This window comes from Hordeum vulgare, chromosome 4H (assembly GCF_904849725.1).
Source record: "Hordeum vulgare subsp. vulgare chromosome 4H, MorexV3_pseudomolecules_assembly, whole genome shotgun sequence".
NCBI classification, from domain to species: domain Eukaryota; kingdom Viridiplantae; phylum Streptophyta; class Magnoliopsida; order Poales; family Poaceae; genus Hordeum; species Hordeum vulgare.
This window is the reverse complement of record NC_058521.1, coordinates 211,758,991-211,778,501: the sequence shown is the minus strand read 5'-3', so window position 1 is coordinate 211,778,501 and position 19,511 is coordinate 211,758,991. Positions and strand designations below refer to the sequence as shown.

At 44.1% G+C, this 19,511-nt stretch overlaps 1 protein-coding gene across 2 annotated transcripts; it reads right to left on the bottom strand.

Moving 5' to 3' along the window:
- Window positions 1–291: 291 nt before the first annotated feature.
- LOC123448406 (magnesium/proton exchanger 1) lies at window positions 292–5,792 on the bottom strand. Of its 2 annotated transcripts, none has more exons than XM_045125261.1 (9): window positions 5,709–5,792; window positions 4,525–4,928; window positions 4,269–4,444; window positions 4,065–4,183; window positions 3,794–3,942; window positions 1,860–1,984; window positions 1,140–1,356; window positions 918–1,047; window positions 292–808 (listed from the first exon to the last, which is right to left on the bottom strand). In XM_045125261.1, exons 2-9 carry the CDS (start codon window positions 4,892–4,894, stop codon window positions 511–513), a joined length of 1,584 nt encoding a protein of 527 aa, XP_044981196.1. In that variant the 5' UTR covers window positions 4,895–4,928; window positions 5,709–5,792; the 3' UTR covers window positions 292–510. The 2 variants fall into 2 exon arrangements, with proteins under 2 accessions (XP_044981196.1, XP_044981195.1); XM_045125260.1 differs by having other exon boundaries at window positions 5,469–5,767.
- Between the last annotated feature and the right edge of the window lie 13,719 nt (window positions 5,793–19,511).

The following is a 19,511-nucleotide window of genomic DNA, read 5'->3' as shown; positions in this document are numbered from 1 at the left end:
ACTCCGCCAACAAACTTCACTCACATTCATTCATGGCAAAAACTTGTTCAAACAACTACCATATTAATGGCAAAAATTCCTTCAAGCTCCGAATGAAAAAAGTTGAAGGAGATATGAGATAACAAATCTAAGCCGTGGGGCCAAAGGAGACATGAATAACATAGAAAGAGAACATAAACACAATATTAGTGTTTCAAACATGTGTGGTTAAACAGATGTAGATGTTCAGTATCAAAATGTCATCCGGTCTAGAACTAAAAGAGATTACATTTACAATGAGTATTGTACTCCTTTTACTTTTGAAACATGCATCTATTATATGAATAGAGTACATGAGATATTCGGCTTGAATGAATAATATAGAGTATGTATCTACAATACCTAATCAAACAACTAACTTCATCTGGCCTATGTGTCTCGCATATAAATACTCAAAGCATATGAAACGGGAATCAACTTTTTAGCCAATGTTTTTTACCAGGTAGAACCATATTTTGCGCCTATAAAATTCTATATTACCCCAGAAACTCTTAAAGAAGAAAGTGCAACAAAAACAACCCAGAGGACCATGAAATAAGTCGATGTTGCCCAAGCCCACAGCCTAGGGCCCCCAAGCTCAGCACCAAATACTATGCGGCGGAAAACCAAAACTGTGATACAGCCAAACGATGTTGCGAAGAAGACCAGAAGTGAGAAGCTGAGACCAGCAGCATTGTCTATATACAGTGGTTCCTGGTAGACAAAGAAATTGTACCCTGTGTTGATCAACCATGGAACACCAATGCCAACGTATATGTTCACTGAATTGCTGCAGCAAAGAAACTTATCAGTCCCACTCCGCTCCAGCTTGAGGAATTAACAACAATAAAGAACTTCATGCCCCGAACTAGTTCAAGAGGATGTGTGTACAAACGAACCTGCAAGTGATGTTGGCAATTGCAGAGTCTGCGTTAACTTGACGCTCGGCAGCAATCTTGCTAGCGACTAGATCCGGCCATGCGGTTCCAGCAGCCAGCGCTGTGAATGCTATAACATATGGGTTTAGTCCTACATAGAAAGGTTTGATTTTCTATCAGCATACAGCAGTTAAATCAAGGTGAGCAGATGAAAATCAGACATATGCAAGAGCAGGTTACAACCTGTGACACAACTTATCTGGTCTGTAATCTTGGTAACCGCATAGGCAATACTGCTTATGGAGATCAGAGAGCAAATAAAAGCAATCCAGCCATGTGCGATTTGATATGGGGGCACAAAAGCAAACAACAATTTCCAAGGTGCGATGATTGAGTTCCAACATATTATGATAAATCTCAGGCTGATAGAATCCATTTTTCTTAGCTCGGGACTCTCCAACTGCATATATTAACAAAATCACTTAATATTCTATAAGTTCTGAGACAGAAAACATATTTGTTTTGTTTTGAGTCAGCTTTCAGTGTGTACTGTGATGACTGAAACAATAAGTATGTTCTGGGTGTGTCAAAGTAAGACTGGTGATATGCAATTGAATACTACTAAAATAAAGATAACTATGATTGGTACACCAGAAATAGCAGAGGATACAGGAGGCGTACACACAATGAATTTCAGCATGATAAGTAATTGATAAAGTTATCCAAACAGTGCAAGTTTTCCAAGCAAAACTTAGCAATTGTAGGCAGCCAAAAAGTCTAGATTATGCTTCACATGCTTGTTATGCGCTCATTGGACAGGCAATTAAATAGAACAAGTTCGGATAGATTAACATAGTAACCGAAAAGAGTAAAATCAACAAGAGATACAAGGTAAATGTAAACAAGGAGCAGCATTGACAAATTTGAAACTATGGGATACCAAATAGCGGTAAATTAAATTACCTTTACAGCATCATCGAATTGTTGCCGCCAAACAGAAAGCCAGCAAATATCCTCTTGTGTGTTCTTTACTACAAGTGCTGTTTTGGACGCTTCTTCTATATCCTTTTCTGGAACATGATGATACCCTGCGGGTGTCCAACCATAAGAAAAATTACTTCTGAGTCATTTAACAAAATATTTTAGGCCATGAAGAAGGGAGAAATATTAAAGGATAATCAATCTGCATAAACTACAAGCACCATTTCAGACATACACCGTTAAGACAATGTATTTCGTAGTACAAACAAATTAGTGTAATCGCAAAATATCACATTAGTGCTAGGTTGTAACTCACTAATTAACTCCATGCACTTTCAAACAGAAATAGGAAATCTGATGAAGACTGGATAAGTTAACTACTAATAGGTACTTAATCATTTATTGGACTGCGCATGCGAATGCATATAAACTCTGGCTCTTCTGGCTACTTTTTTTTTGGAAAAGGAGGTTGAACCCCCGGCCTTTGCATCCAAAGGATGCATACGGCCATCTTTATTAAACTATTCGACAAAGGTCCAGCAAATACATACATCAAACAACCCAAAGTCACCATGCCACACCTACAAACTCGACAATGGAGGATGTCATCTCAACGCCACACCGGCTACATCTAGGGGGGCATCACCAACCGCCCACATGGCGTACCGGGAGCTCCCATCCGGTATAGAGCAAACGACCCTTCCAGCAAAGTCTATACGGTGGTCCAATGCCCCTACACCTCCAAGATCACACCGATAGATCTGAGCTCCAAAATAGTGCCTCCAAGGAGATAGAAGACACCACACACCACCACTGTCCGGTTTGGCAAGCCAACTCTAAGGTTTCCTCGGAGCTCGACAGGACCAGCACCGTGATTATGACCTCCAAGGAGGTTAGCAGCGCCCACAGACATCGCTATCATCGGCGACGGCTGATCCGGGCAAAAGATTTCTCCCCGGTGGTAGTCCCGCGAACCACGAGATCTAGAGTCATAGGCACTCATAAGAGTCGCCAACCAATGCAAAAGGAAAGGTTGTGTCTGGCCAGAGGATCCGAGCACACAACCCAAATCCGTCAACCCGAGGTTGTGTCTGGCCAGAGGATCCGAGCACACAACCCAAATCCGTCAACCCGAGCCAACCAAAGTGGCCGTAGCCGGCAAGTAGAAGATCCGAGCGTGCCTGCCATGGATTCGCCCCACCGCTTGCTGCCCGTCACCATACCGCAGCCTCCTAGCACAGCAGCCAATGGGTCCTTGCGTCCCCGCTGCCGGAGACCCCGTCGGAACCCAGCGCCGCCACGAGCGGCCCCGCGCTGCTGGCATTTCGACCAAGGGAGGGAGGGAGGAGATAGAGCCCCGCTACCGCCAGCGCAACACGTGTTTAGCCCGGCGGAAGCCCTTCGACGACGGCGAGGAGGAGAAGGGGATGGAAGAGGAGACCTAGCGCCGGCGGCTGATCTAGAACTCTCGTGGCACGCGCGGGGGGCGCGTCGCAGGAGCCTTCCTTTGAGTAATTAGTGACGAGCGAGATGGGCAATCCAAAATTTGGGAGAATTACACTTCCCGGCTTTGTACCAACTAGGGATGCACACAGCCGTTTTAGTATGAGTATCAAGATTTTTATCTTGATGAGTAATCCCACCACACATCAAGCCTGGTCCTTAAAGACTACTTTTTATGAGTATCAAGACATTATTTTAATGAGTGGTTCCACCACACATCAGATGTGATACTCAATAAATGGGGAAAACCCACGTGCATCACCTGTCAATTATAGGAACTGAACCCGGGTGGTTAGATTACACAACCGCATGCCTAACCACTGAGTTAAGGCATGTCTGCGCCTCTTCTAGTTACTTACAAATAATATAGGTTCATTAGAGGAAACAGTACCCAATGTTCAAAAACTATTTACCTGCATTGCTATAAGAATGCATGGAGAATATATCCACAACATCCTCATTGTCGCTAGGTAGTATGTCACTATATTCATCACAGTTTTTGTCATGGTGATCTGAAGTATCTTCTGCTGGAACCCAATCTTCAGGTCTCTCACCTCTGACCCTGATTGTCCCACATCAAATTACAAACATCAGAAAAAATAAATGCATAATCAATTTCTCAATGGCCAATTGGTCAAATACAATTTAGGTAAGAGAAAAATATGTTGAGGACTAGAACCATACAAAGGGATCGACACATATGGCAACCGCTTATCCTGCGCATACGCATGAACCAAAAGTAATCCATACTGCAAAACTGTTAGCAAGGCCTCCCAGAGGGTGATCACATTAGGTGTCCACACCTGCACATAAGTGCAAAGTGTTCAGTATTACCGATTGTACTCAGCAACTACAGTTAGATAGCAGTACAAGAGAATATGACTATACCTCTAAAATAATATACAGCCAGATGTATGTCCAGAATGACCAAAATAGCTCAACTAACCAAACACCTAAATCGGAAATCTTTTTCATAGAGCCTGCCCTTGGCATAACCACACAAACAGCATGGATAGGGAACAGATCGAATGCAGCAGAACCCACAAGTGTACCTGGACCTAAACCTGCAACAGAAGTACTACCAAATTAGATACAATTAAATAAGATTTGTGTCAAAATATTTACGTCAATCGGTTAATTATACCTCCTGCTGTCAGTTGACCGAGATTATGGATTGCATCCATTGTTGCGAGGGAGATCTGGGGAAAGCTGGTACCAAAAGCAAGCAGAGCAATATCCGCTATAGTGTAGTTCCAAACCTTCTCATGCTTCATGATAGGTGTATTTGTTTGTGGATCAATTGTGACTACCTCCCGAGAGTGGTTTGTGATGCTCTCCATCGACTTGAAGAACCGGGCAGTGATCGCGGATAAACCCATAAAACAGTACGCTAGGGCAACAGTACAAAGGAAAGCACGGACACCATTTGGAAGCAGTGTTTCGCCTTTGCACAGCAGGTAAGCATCGCATGATCGAGTGGTACTTCCCATTGTATTGTTGGCCATCAGACGCATGCCATAAGACAACTATATGATTTAGCTCTGGTTCCTGCTACAACAAATGCATATTTCATCAGGTACTACTACTAACGTGAAACAATATAATGCTCAGCTCAGGAAGCAGAAGACGAGCAATGACGAACATGGTATTGTATTTATAACCCACGCACACATACATATAATGAACTTAAGGACCTAGCTAAGTAGGTCGATAAGAAACTTGAGAACATTAAAATTTAAAAGAGTCTTGATGGAAAGGATATGCACACAGGAGTCATCTGGCAAGCTAGCAAACAATTCAGCGACCTTCTGAAGCAAAATTAGCACTTCCTAACCACATGGAAAACTAAGTTGTTCTTCCGGATAGTATTTACAGTTTATTTAGGGAGAAGATAGCAACAAGAACAGAAAGGAGCTTCCTTTGGCAGTACCAGGACCCATGGCGCAGTCAGAATATACTTATGCAATAAAGGTGTTTGCTCCCAAGTCCCAAATCCCAACAAGAATATCACTAATGTTCCAACTAAAAAAAATCACTAATGCAAACTATGCGAATTAACAGGAAAATCAATAGTCTTAAACCACTCACTCGCTAAAGAGAGAATAACTTCTTTTAACCCACTCATGTTTGCCCACGGGTTGCTGCAGGCTTGCAGCTCCTCCGGGGATCTGGTAAGGATGAAACTAACGAATTCACAGGTGAGAGGGGGAAGATGAGATCCTTCCCGACTTCTTGGAAGCGAGAGGGAGAAGAATGTTCCACGATAATGGGAAAGCGACGGCGCGCCAAGGAGTGGGAGAGAAGGATGGGCGTGCGTGCGTGGGTTACCGGGGTTGAGGAAGAAGAGGTAGCCGGAGGAGCAGCGGTGATGTGGGCTCCCCGAGACGGTCACGTGTGTGCATCACACACGCCCCTCCTTACTCTGTTTCCGAATCTGGGGATTTGTTCCCCAAATCTCTCCTTTTCGTTTTTTTGACAAATCAAACTTTATTTATGACGAGATCGTTTACAATAAGATGAGAAATAAAATCTGGGATATCATCTTCCCAAGTATAAAGCTATTAGTGAGAGATAATTTTGTTATGCAATCAGCTACATAATTTGCTTCTATGATGGCACTTATGAACTTCATAATTTGCATAATCTAGACTCTTTTTGCTTTCGAGGAGAATAACCGTTCAAGAAAGTTTTCAGTGTTGAATGCTTCAACTGCATTTAAGCTATCTGACTCAATATGTAAACTGTTACAACCAATCTAAGCTGCTAGATACAGAACATTTCGAATAGCAATTATCTCTACCACATCCGCTGACACCACATGCGGTTTGAACCAGCCAGCATGAGCTATAAACTAACCACTGTCATCTCTTGCCACTCCTCCTGCACCTGCACACATAGTTTTTGTGCTAAAGGATGCATCAACATTAATCTTAACCACTCCTCTCCTTGGCTTGAGCCACATATAATCACGCTTCACCATCGGTTGGTTAGGTGCTAGTGAACGACTCAAGTTAGTCACTAGAACTCGTATCGATATGGCAGTTTGGTTCGGCTGCCGGACAATCTCACTTTTGACATTTTTTCTTTGCTGCCACCAAATGCACCGGCTTCCAACCGCAATTAGTTCATCCACCAAGAGTGTGTCTTTTGTGTCATGACGCTCCATAAGAGCAGCTATTGTGAAAGAGCCTGACCGGTCCTTTGCTATAACTTTTTGAATATCTTCCTCAAGCCCCAACTCCTTCTAGATATCCCTCGCCCTTCGACATGTAAACAAATAGTGTTGAGCATCTTCAAACCCTATATGACATAACACGCATTGTCCCGAGATAGGTATATGGCGACTTGCAAAAGTACCATGACAAGGTAGGACTCCTCTTACAACTTTCCACACAAAGTGCTTCACCTTCCGAGGAATTCGAAGTTCCCAAACACGCTTCTAGATGTCATTCGGCCGGCTCCCTTGAGTAGTATTTTGATTTTCGATACGCCCAAATTGGTGTTGGAATTGTACATAATAGGCTGATCGAACAGTAAAGACTCCTGATCGGTTATGATGCTAGGACACAAAGTCTTCCATTCACCTGCACCCGTAGAGGGATTTGAAGGATCCTATGAACATCAACTGGTTAGAAAACAGCCTGTGACAGGTTCTCATCCCACTGACCAGTATATGGGTCAATTAATTCCTCAACATTCACTACAGGAATCAGCTTCTTTGTCCTCTGCCAAAGCGGGCGACAAAGGGCCACTCCACGAACGGCAAAACTTCTACGACTGCTTGCGTCGGTAAAGGGCCTTCTTTGCTGTATGTCGGCATGAAGTGGACAACAAAGAGCTTTGCCATCTGTCTAACATGACAACCAGACGGCAAAGTATTAGACGGCAGCCGACAGGCACCTACTCTGTTAGGTGTCTAACGGAGTATTTGTCGTCTGCCATTTATGTGGCCTTTGTCGTCTGCTTGTGGCGGCCATTTGTTGCTGCCACGTGGCGGCCCTTTGCCGTGTGCCATGCCCGGCCCTTTGCCGTCTACCGTGGGCTGTAGCAAACGGCAAAGTGACCATATGGGTCAGCCGACTGCCCTAGGTTGTGCAGGTGGGTGCCACTTGGCGCCTTTGCCGTCCGCTAGCCCATGACAAAGCCCTTTGTCGTCCGCTGGCAGACGGCAAAACGCGTGTATTGCCACTGTTTTGTTTGCTTTTAGTTATTTCCCTGCATTTTAAAAATACACATATGATATATATAATTTCTAACACCCACATATAGTTTCAAACATCATATAAGCAACACAGACCATGTATCGAACATCAAGAGTGTGTCTTTTGTGCATGACGCTCCATAAGAGTAGCTATTGTGAAAGAGCCCGGCCGGTCCTCTGCTACAACTTTCTGAATATCTTCCTCAAGCCCCAACTCCTTCCAGATATCCCTCGCCCTTTGACATATAAACAAACAATGATGAGCATCTTCAAACCATGTATGGCATAACGGGCATTGTCTCGAGATAGGTATATGGCGACTTGCAAGAGTACCATGACAAGGTGGGACTCCTATTACAACTTTCCACACGAAGTGCTTCACCTTCCCAGGAATTCGAAGTTCTCAAACACGCTTCCAGATGTCATTCGACTGGCTCCCTTTAGCAGTATTTAGATTTTCGATACGCCCAAATTGATGTTGGAATTGTACATAATAGGTCGATCGAACAGTAAAGACTCCCGATCGGTTATGGTGCTAGGAGACAAAGTCTTCCATTCACCTGCACCCAGAGAGGGCTTTGAAGGATCCTATGAACATCAACTCGATAGAAAACAGCCCGTAACAGGTTTTCATCCCACTAACTAGTATATGGGTCAATTAATTCCTCAACATTCACTACAGGAATTAGCTTCTTTGCCGTCTGCGAAAGCGGACGGCAAAGGGCCACTCCAGGGACGGCAAAGCCCTTTGTCGTCCGCCGGCAGACGACAAAATTTCTACGACTGCTTGCATCGGTAAAGGGCCTTATTTGCCGTCTGCCGGCATGCAGCGGACAGCAAAGAGCTTTGCCATCTATTTGACATGACTAGCAGACAACAAAGTATTTAGAGGGCAGCCGACAAGCACCTACTCTGTTAGGTGTCTAACGGAGTATTTGTCGTCTGTCATTGATGGGGCCTTTGCCGTCTGCGTGTGGCGGTCCTTTGCTGCTGCCAGGTGGCGGCCCTTTGCCGTCTGCCAGGTGCGGCCCTTTGCCGTGTGCCAGGCGTGCACATTTGTCGTCTGCCATGGGCTGTAGCAAACGGCAAAGTGACCATATGGGTCAGCCGGCTGCCCCAGGTTGTGCAGGTGGGTGCCACGTGGCGCCTTTGCCGTCCGCTGGCCCACGACAAAGCCCTTTTGCTGTCCGCTGGCATACGGCAAAATGCCTTTATTGCCACTGTTTTGTTTGCTTTTAGTTATTTCCCTGCATTTTAAAAATACACATATGATATATATAATTTCTAACACCCACATATAGTTTCAAACATCATATAATCAGCAGAGGCCATGTATCGAACATCATATAAGAGCAAGACAACAAATAGGCTAGCTTCCAATACATGCACATAGCTTCAATCATCATTTTGGAGAAGATGATTACAATACTTATCTTATCTCCATATGTACACATATTTTCACACTGTTCATCAATACAAATCGAAACAAAAAGTAAACAGTAGCAGTCCATCAATGTTGGCTTCCATGAATGCCAGCTTCCATGAAGTGAATCAAATGTGCAAAATGAGAATAAAAAAGTTAGAAGAAGAAGAAGAATAAAACTAGAAGAAGAAGAAGAAGAAGAAGACTAGAAGAAGAAGAAGAAGAAGAAGGAGAAGAAGAAGAAGAAAGAGGAGAAGAAGAAGAAGACTAGAAGAAGAAGGAGGAGGAGAAGAAGAAAGAGGAGTAGAAGAAGGAGAAGAAGAAGGAGAAGAAGAAGAAGGAGGAGGAGGAGGATAAGAAGGAGAAGAAGAAGGAGAAGAGAAGGAGGAGGAGGAGGAGAAGAAGGAGAAGAAGAAGGAGGAGAAGGGGAAGGAGAAGCAGGAGGAGAAGAAGAAAAAAAGAGAAGAAGAAGAAGGAAAGATGATTACAATACTTATCTTATTTTGAGCTTATTATGTCATTTTGGAGGAAGATGCGCTAAGTTATGAGCCAACCAAGGTTCTTGTGCTATTTTTGAACTAACTAAGCTAATTATGTCATAAATGAACTAAATAAGGTAATTATGTCATTTTGGAGGATAATTAGCTAAGTATGTTTTTCTTGGGGAAAATAAGCTAAGTATGTCGCAGAACACTAGAGAAAACTTACCATCATCGTCATCAAGGATGTGAATCATGGGGGTTGCTAGGGTCGTGTTCACTTGGAGAAGGTGGCCATGGAGAAGGGTTATGCAATGTGGCTTAGGAGTTATTCTACACCAAAGATATTTTGCAATGTCTCGTTAGCATGAAGACACTCAAATGTTAATACTAGTAACTAATGACCATTGAAATGAAATTCACTATCCCAACCGTAGAAATGTCCGGCGTCGGCGGAGGGGTCTGACCGTTCTGGAGGCACATAGACTGCACATTTGGTTTTGAAGAGTCAGTCATATCAGTTAGTAATGAAACGGACATTACTGCATGATTTGGCTAATGTGAAAAAGAAACTTACCATAAGGAGATCGTACATGGCCCGGTTAGTCGCCTCATTCCGTGCCCTCTCCTCCTCCAACAATCGAGCCATGTTCTCCTTCGAGGCCCGGTCCCTCTCCTCCAAAAGCTCCTGAATAGCAGTCTGGGTTGTCGCTCCCTCTTTCCGAACAGCAGCCTCCAACACCACTCCTCGTTAGCATTGTAATCATCGATGGCCACACACACAATGTAATGGATGAAAGTTTTCTGAGTTCGTATAACTAACCTCGATGGCGAGATCGACTGGCCGTGGATGAGGCCTTATCTCAGGACAAGAGCTCATCTGACTCATCTTGATCTCCGACAGAGTGAGAGGACAACGTATCAACCCATATCCAATGGCTATGGAGCCATGGGGCCTCCCGCCATGAGATATCATCACCAGCTCTCGATCCAAAGGTTCCTGGCTCGAGTTGAAGTCCTCCCCTCTCCTCGCCTTCCCCTCCTCCTTGTATCTCACGAGCTTATTGTGGGTGGAGATGTTGGTGAACTTCTCTGGATGATCAAGGTTAGACACACATAATGCCTTTGCCTTCTTGTAGGAGGCAGTATGGGCCATGCCATAGAGGTCGCACAACTCTGGCACCTCCGTCTTATTGCGATGGGCATAAAAGAGAGGAACAAAGTATTAGTAAAGGGCTCAAGCTAGCATGAAGAATGAATTGCATGAATCTTGAAGAAAACCACATACCCAGTTCCGTCTGAATTGAAATAAGTTGGTGTTGCCTTGAAGGTGTGGCACACCAACCATTTGGGCATGCCAGTCCTTCACATTGTCGTGGACGGCTCGCCATTGGCATGTGCACCACTCATCCACCAACGCGTCCCAACAATCCATACGATCCGCAAACCATCTCGGGGGCACCTATAAGTTAGTAAGGAGAAATTTGAGCACTACGCCTATGGATAAAATCAAGAAAACTACGTACAAGGCCTTAAGAATAGGTAATTACCTTCATGTATTTCTCCTTCTTCGGATACTTTCCATGGGACGACTTCTTGTCCTTCTTAATACCACGCATGGCGTAGTAGTCTCGAACAGCATGCGGCCGAGCCTCGTGGCGTAAGTTCTGTAATAGCCGCTTGCACTTGGCCTCGATAACATTGGCCGCCGCCTCCTTATATCGCTCCTCACACTTGTAGAAGATCTGCAATCAAACGAGACAACACTGGTTAGTACAATAACTAGCTATATTGTTAATTTTAGATTGTGTAAAAGGAGAAATTACCCAAAAGTTGTTGATCATCATATCGGCCCTCATGTGGCACAAGACACCATCGATAATCTCCTCCGGCGGGGCCTGGCATTCTGGTAGTGCTCCTAGGTAAATCCTAGTGTAGGAACCTCACCCTCACCGGGCAACGTGACAAACCGCAGAAAATTTTGCCGGCAAAGCACACCTAGGACGATGGTCGTCTTGTGGACTCCAAGGGAGTGATTCCAACCCCTGCAGTATGACAAGGTCAACACATCAGATATTTGAAGAATCTTGAAGGCAAAAGGTACAAAAAGAGTAAATGCACTTACTTCTCCCCTTCACGCCTAATCACTGGCCTCTTCTCGCGGGTCGCCGGCACGACCTGGAAATGTGTACTACCACGCTGGTACACGGTGACCCGCTCAACCACCTAGCCCTCACTATCAGTAAGCTCATCCTCACCACCATCAGAATGTCCACCCGGCTCCTCGTCCTGATCCAGCAAGGTATCCCATCCAGACGTCTCCGCGTTGGCCGAAGCCTTTGGGGCAGGAGTCTCCTTGGACGTTGCCCTTGGTACAAGAGTCTCTTGGGTCGAAGCCTAAGGAACCGGAGTCTCATGGGTCGAATGCTGGTCGATTCGAGGCTCCTGGACCGGAGTCCCAATAGCCTCCACCTCAAACGGGTCCACCATAGTAGTCTTGTGCTCACGTGAATGATCTGCGGGTGGCAGCGAGGACGACGTAGCAGTCTGCTACCTCTCCCGCGGGCAATGATGCCGACGAAGAAGAACTCGTGGGTGTCCCTAGTCTGTCTACCAAGACTCTACAGAGAGATAGGGGTGACATGGAAGTACCCCTCGCGTGGGTCGCCGACGAAGAAGTACCCGCCGAGCGATCTAGACCCGTGCCCACCATATTTCAACACCTGCCATGATAAAGAGTAAAAGAAATTAGTACAACATAAAAAAATTGAATACCTGACATGAATAATAATATGTACATATATAATTTAAGTTGGGATGCATACAAACTAATAACAGTCTGGACCAATAAATGCATCATCATCATCACTATGACGCGTGTCTTCATGAATGACGTGCTCATCGGGTTCACTGGCATCAACTTGTGGAATGAATTTTTGTAATCAGTCAAGCATTGACAGGTCATGTGTAGAAGTAACCTCTTCTAGTTCCAGCTCTGCTAGTTCCGGCTCACGGGTTAAGTCGGATTGACTGTCGATGTCTACTTCCATGATCTGGGGTGAAGTACAACGGTTCTTGAAACGTTTCTTTGAAAGACATGTTTCTTGGAAGAATTCTCGGTCATATGTGTTTGGGTTAATGTGAGGTTCATAATCCTCTTCATTTGGGGGAGGCGGTCTAGCATGTGGCGACACTTCATAGACAACATCCCAACCATTCATATTCTTATTAGTTTGGCAGGCCCATGGTAGATAGAAAACTTGGGTCGCGTGTTGTGCTGTAATATAGACATCGGAAACATCTAAATGGGTGCTTTGATTGATTTCGACTAGCCCTATATGTTCATGAGTCCTTCTAGTCTGCTTGGGCTGGAACCAACAACATTTGAAGACTACAATGTTCGGTGGGTTTTTGCCATAGAATTGAAGTTCATAAATTGATTCAACTCTTCCGTAATACTCGGTACCTCCTTCGCCGATAGCATACACACCACAATTTGTACATTTCTGGCCGGGCATAGATAGCTCTTTGCCAAAGGTATGAAAGCGATACCCGATGATGTTGTAATTCTCAAATGAACGAACTTTACAGGCAAAACCATTAGCGGCTTGTCTCAATTCGGCATCCATAGACTTTGAATTAGCCTACAATTTCAATACAAAATGATTGTTGCATCAGTCACAAATTAGAGCAAGAAATGAAATGGTCCATTATTGATAATTACCGTTTGTTGGAACCAAGAAATGAAACCGGGATAGCCGCCTCCATGCTTTCCCAGAAGCTCATACTCTTCGACGGAATCAATTTGGATCACCTCGCCATCCAAGAATTTGGCGACGTATTGACTGCATCAAATATCCGGGAGTTAGAGAAGTTTAAAGGAATTAGAAGTTGCGGAAAAATGAACCGAGAACTTACTCGATGTACGGCCGAACTTCTGTTAGTTTGTTGAAGATATACAACGAAATGGTCTGCCATTCTTCGACATCCAATGTTATTGGTTTTGAAGCACCAGCTGGTGCGAGCTTCCCTTTGAATAGGCTAAGGTTGGATCCACCTTTTTTAAGGTCGCCATCATTGTACCGAGGCTTCGGATTATGCAAATGATGATATTTGGCGTCGTAGTGTGATGCCACAAAGTTTGCCACCTCTTCAGTAGTGGATGCCTCGGCCATCGATGCTTCAATTCTACATTTATTTTTACATTTAGCTCGAAGAGTCTTTTGCATCTCGTCAGTTGCAAAACACCAACGATTTTTCATGGGCCTACCCAATCTTGCCTCGGTCGGGAGATGTAAAATCGAATGCTGCATTGGATTAAAGAAGTCGGGTGGAAAGATCTTCTCTCACTTGCACAGCAACTCCGGCGCCAACTCGTCCAAGTCATCTACCACGCCAGGTGATAGTTCTTCCGCACAAAGAACATGGAAGAAATATCTCAACTCTTCCAGTACTTGCCATTCATCCTCATGTATAAAGCCACGTATCATCACCGGCATTACCCGCTCAAGCTATATGTGCCATGTTGGGGAACGTAGTAATATTTCAAAAAACTTCCTACGTCACACCAAGATCATCTAGGAGAGACCAGCAACGAGTGAGGTAGAGCATCTTCATACCGTTGAAGATCGCATAACGGAAGAGTTACTGTGAACGCGGTCGATGGAGTCGTACTTGCGGCGATTCAAGTTGCGGAAGATCCTATCCGAACACCGAACGTACGGTGTATGTGCGTTCAACACACCTACAACCCAAGGACATCTCCTCATTCTTGATCCAGCAAGGAGGGAGGAGAAGTTGAGGAGAAATCCGGAAGCACGACGGCGTGGTGGCGATAGAGTATGTGGCTCTCCGGCAGGGCTTCGTCAAGCACCGCGGAGGAGGAGATAGAGGTGGAGAGGTAGGACTACGCCCTGGGTGATCAAATCAGGTGTGTGAAGCCCTCCCAAATCATCCACTATATATAGGAGGGAGGGAGAGGGGGTGAGCCACCCCTAGGGGACCCTAGGAGGTGCGGCAACCCTTGAAGGAGGAGGGGGCGACGCCCTAGGCCAGTGGCTTGCCACCCAAGGCAGCCCCCACGCCTAGGGTTTGCCTCCCTTGCGCCTTGGGCCTCCTCCCTTGCGCCTTGGGCCTATTCCCCTTGGCACACCAGCCCACCAGGGGCTGGTTCCTCTCCCCTTTCAGCCCATGTGGCCCTCCGAGATTGGTGGAACCTCCCGGTGGACCCCGGTACCCTTTCGGTGGTCCCGGTACAATACCGATAAACCCAGAAACCTTTTTGGCAACCAAAACTGGACTTCCCATATATGAATATTTACCTCCGGACTATTCCGGAACTCCTTGTGACGTCTGGGATCTCATCCGGGACTTCGAACAACCTTCGGTAACCACATATACGATTCCCCAAACAACTCTAGCTTCACCGAACCTTAAGTGTGTAGACCCTACGGGTTCGGGAAACATGCAGATATGACCGAGACACCTCTCCGGCCAGTAACCAACAGTGGGGTCTGCATATCCATGTTGGCTCCCACATGTTCCATGATGTCTCATCAGATGAACCACGATGTCGAGGATTCACTCAATCCCGTATGCAATTCCCTTTTTCTACCGGTATGACACTTGCCCAAGATTTGATGGTCGGCATCCCTATACCTTGTTCAATATCATTATCGACAAGTCTCTTTACTCGTTCTGTAACACATCATCCCGTGGCTAACTCCTTAGTCGCATTGAGCTCATTATGATGATGCATTACCAAGTGGGCCCAGAGATACCTCTCCGTCACATGGAGCGACAAATCCCAGTCTTGATTCGTACAACCTAACAGACACTTTCGGAGATACCTGTAGTGCACCTTTATAATCACCCAATTACGTTATGACGTTTGGTACACCCACAGCATTCCTACGGCATCCGGGAGTTGCACAATCTCATGGTCTAAGGAAATGATACTCGACATTAGAAAAGCTTTAGCAGACGAACTACACGATCTTGTGCTATGCTTAAGATTGGGTCTTGTCCATCACATCATTCTCCTAATGATGTGATCCCATTATCAATGAAATCTAATGTCCATGGTTAGGAAACCATGACCATCTATTCATCAACGAGCTAGCCAAGTAGAGGCTCACTAGGGACTTGTTGTGGTCTATGTATTCACACATGTATTACGGTTTCTGGTTAATACAATTATAGCATGAATAATAGACCATTATCATGAACAAGGAAATATAATAATAACCAGTTTATTATTGCCTCTAGGGCATATTTCAAACCGTCTGCCACTTGCAATAGAGTCAATAATCTAGTTCACATCACTATGTGATTGCAATGAATCTAACACCCATACAGTACCGGGATTCGATCATGTCTTTCTTGTGAGAGAGGTTTTAGTCAATGGGTCTGAACCGTTCAGATCCATGTGTGCTTTACAAATCTCTATGTCATCCTATAGATGCTGCTACCATGTGCCATTTGGAACCATTCCAAATGACTGCTCCACTATATGAATCCGGTTTACTACTTAGAGTCTTCCGGATTAGTGACAAAGCTTGCATCGTCGTAATCCTTTACGACGAACTTCTTTTGCCACCTCCATAATCGAGAAAAATTCCATAGTACACTATTTACTAAGGATAACTTTGACCGCTGTCCAGTGATCCATTCCTGGATCACTCTTGTACCCCTTGACTGACTCATGACAAGGCACACTTCAGGTGCGGTACACAACATTGCATACTTTAGAGCCTACGGCTAAGGCATATGGGGTGACCTTCGTACTTTCTCTTTCTTCTGTTGTGGTCGGGTATTGAGTCTTAATCAATATTCACACCTTACAACACAGCCAAGAACCCCTTCTTTGCCAATCTATTTTGAACTCCTTCAAAAACTTGTCAAGGCACGCATTTCGTTGAAAGTTCTATTAGGCACTTTGATCTATCTCCATAGATCTTGATGCTCAATGTTCAAGTAGCTTAATTCAGGGTTCCCTTTGAAAAACTCCTTTCAAACAACCCTTTATGCTTTCCAGAAATCCAACATTATTTTCGATCAACAATATGTCAACCACATATACTCATCAAAAAATCTATAGTGCTCCCACTCACTTCTTTGGAAATACAAGTTTCTCATAAACTTTGTATAAAACCAAAATCTTTGATCATCTCATCAAAGCGTATATTCCAACTCCGAGATGCTAGCTCTAGTCCTTAGAAGGATAGTTGGAGCTTTGCATACTTGTTAGCATCTTTTAGGATTGACAAAACCTTATGGTTGTATCAGATACAACCTTTCCTCAAGGAAACCGTCGAGGAAACAATATTTGTCATCCTATCTGCAAGATTTCATCAATGATGCAGCAACTGCTAACATAATTCCAACAGACTTTCAGCATCGCTATGAGTGAGAAAGTCTTCATCGTAGTCAACTCTTTGAATTTGTCGGTAACATCTTTGTGACAAGTCGAGCTTTCTTAATGGTGACTTTTCACCATAGTCTCTCTTCCCTTTTAAAGATCCATCTGTAGTTAACAGTCTTACGACCATCAAGTAGTTCTTACAAAGTCTACACTTTGTTTTCATACATGGATCCTCTCTCGGATTTCATGGCCTCGAGCCATTTGTCGGAACCCAGTCCCACCATCGCTTCTCCATAGCTCGTAGGTTCATTATTGTCCAACAACATGACCTCCAGGACATGATTACTGTACCACTGTGGAGTAGTATGCGTCCTTGTCGACCTAAGAGGTTTGGTAGTGACTTGATCTTAAACTTCATGATCACTATCATCAGCTTCCACTTCAATTGGTGTAGGCGCCACGGGAGCAACTTCCAGTGCCTTGCTACACACTGATTGAAGTGATCATTCAATAACCTCATCAAGTCTCCACCATACTCCCACTCAATTCTTTCGAGAGAAACTTTTCCTCGAGAAAGGACTCATTTCTTGAAACAAACACTTTGCTTCCGAATCTGAGATAGGATGTATACCCAACTATTTTGGTTGTCGTATGAAGATGCATTTATCCGCTTTGGGTTCGAGCTTATCGGCTGAAACTCTTTCACATAAGCATCGCACACCCAAACTTTTAAGAAACAACAACTTAGGTTTCTCTAAACCATAGTTCATATGGTGTCATCTCAACGGAATTACGTGGTGCCCTTTTTAAAGTGAATGCGGTTGTCTCTAATGCCTAGCCCATAAACGATAGTGGTAATTTGATAAGAGACATCATAGTATGCACCATATCTAATAGGGCACGGCTATGACATACGGACACACCATCAGACTATGGTGTTCCAGGTGGCATGAGTTGTGAAATAATTTTCACGTGAAACAATTTTCACATTGTCTTAAATGTTTACCAAACAGGCAACTCAAATATGTTTACCTCCATGATCACATCATAGACATATTATCCTCTTGTCACGATAATCTTCAACTGTACTCTAAAATTACTTGAACCTTTCAATAATTCAGACTTGTGTTTCATCAAGTAAATATACTAGTATCTACTCGAATCATCTGTGAAATAAGAACGTAATGATATCCACTGCGTGCCTCAGTACTCATTGGACTGTACACATCAAAATGTGTTACATCCAACAAGTTACTTTCTTGTTCCATCTCACTGGAAAACGAGGTCTTTAGTCATCTTGCCCATGTGGTATGATTTGCATGTCTCAAGTGATTCAAAATCAACTGAGTCCAATCGATCCATTTGCATGGAGTTTCTTCATGCATTTATACCAATAGACATGGTTTGCATGTCTCAAACTTTTCAAAAACGAGTGAGTCCAAAGATCCCTTAACATGGAGCTTCTTCACGTGTCTTATACCAATATGAATCAAATGGCAGTGCCATAAGTAAGTGGTACTATCATTACTACTTTATATCTTTTGGCATGAATATTATGAACATGTGTATCACTACGATCGAGATTCAGTAAACCATTCATTTCAGGTGCAAGACCATTGAAGGTATCATTCAAGTAAACAGAATAACCATTATTCTCTTTAAATGAATAACCATATTGCAATAAACATAATCCAATCATGTCTATGCTCAACGCAAACACCAAATAACAATTATTTAGGTTTAACACTAATCCCGATGGCAGAGGGAGCGTGCGATGTTTGACCACATCAACCTTGGAAACACTTCCAACACACATCGTCACCTCGCCTTTAGCTGCTCTCCATTTTTTCCGTAGCTTTTATTTCGAGTTACTAACACTTAGGAACTGAACAGGTATCTAATACCCTAGTGCTACTAGGAGTATAGTAAAGTACACATCAATATCATGTACATCCAATATACTTTCGTCGACTTTGCCAACCTTCTCATCTACCAAGTATCTAGGGTAGTTCCTCTTAAGTAACAGTTCCCCTCATTACAGAAGCACTTAGTCTCGGGTTTGGGTTCAACCTTGGGTCTCTTCACTAGAGCAGCAACTGGTTTGCCATTTCATGAAACTAGTGGTTTTACTAACCATCAACTATTGATGCTCCTTTTCGATTTTTACTTTCGCGGTGTCAAACATCGCGAATAGCTCAAGGACCATCATATCTATCCCTGATATATTATAGTTCATCACGAAGCTCTAGCAGCTTGGTGGCAGTGACTTTGGAGAATCGTCACTATCTCATGTGGAAGATTGACTCCCACTCGATTCAAGCGATTGTAGCACTCAGACAATCTCAGCACATGCTCAATGATTGAGCTTTTCCCCCTTACTTCGTAGACAAATAATCTTTTCGGAGGTCTCATACCTCTCAACAAGGGCACGAGTATGAAATCCCAATTTCATCTCTTAGAACATCTTGTATGTCCTGCAACGTTCGAAACGTCTTTAGCGCCTCAATTCTAAGCCGTTTAAGCATTATGCACTGAACTATCATGTAGTTATAGAGAACGTATATGTCAGATGTTCGTAACATCCATAGACAACACTTTGGGTTCAGCACACCGAGCGGTGCATTAAGGACATAAGCCTTCTACGCAGCAATGAGGACAATCCTCA

Coding starts and splice junctions, on each gene's coding strand:
- LOC123448406 (XM_045125261.1), bottom strand. CDS start 4,894: ATGCGTCTGATGGCCAACAATACAATGGGAAGTACCACTCGATCATGC. Junction 1,357..1,859: donor AATTCGATGATGCTGTAAAG/GTAATTTAATTT, acceptor TAATATATGCAG/TTGGAGAGTCCCGAGCTAAG. Junction 1,048..1,139: donor CCAGATAAGTTGTGTCACAG/GTTGTAACCTGC, acceptor CTTTCTATGTAG/GACTAAACCCATATGTTATA.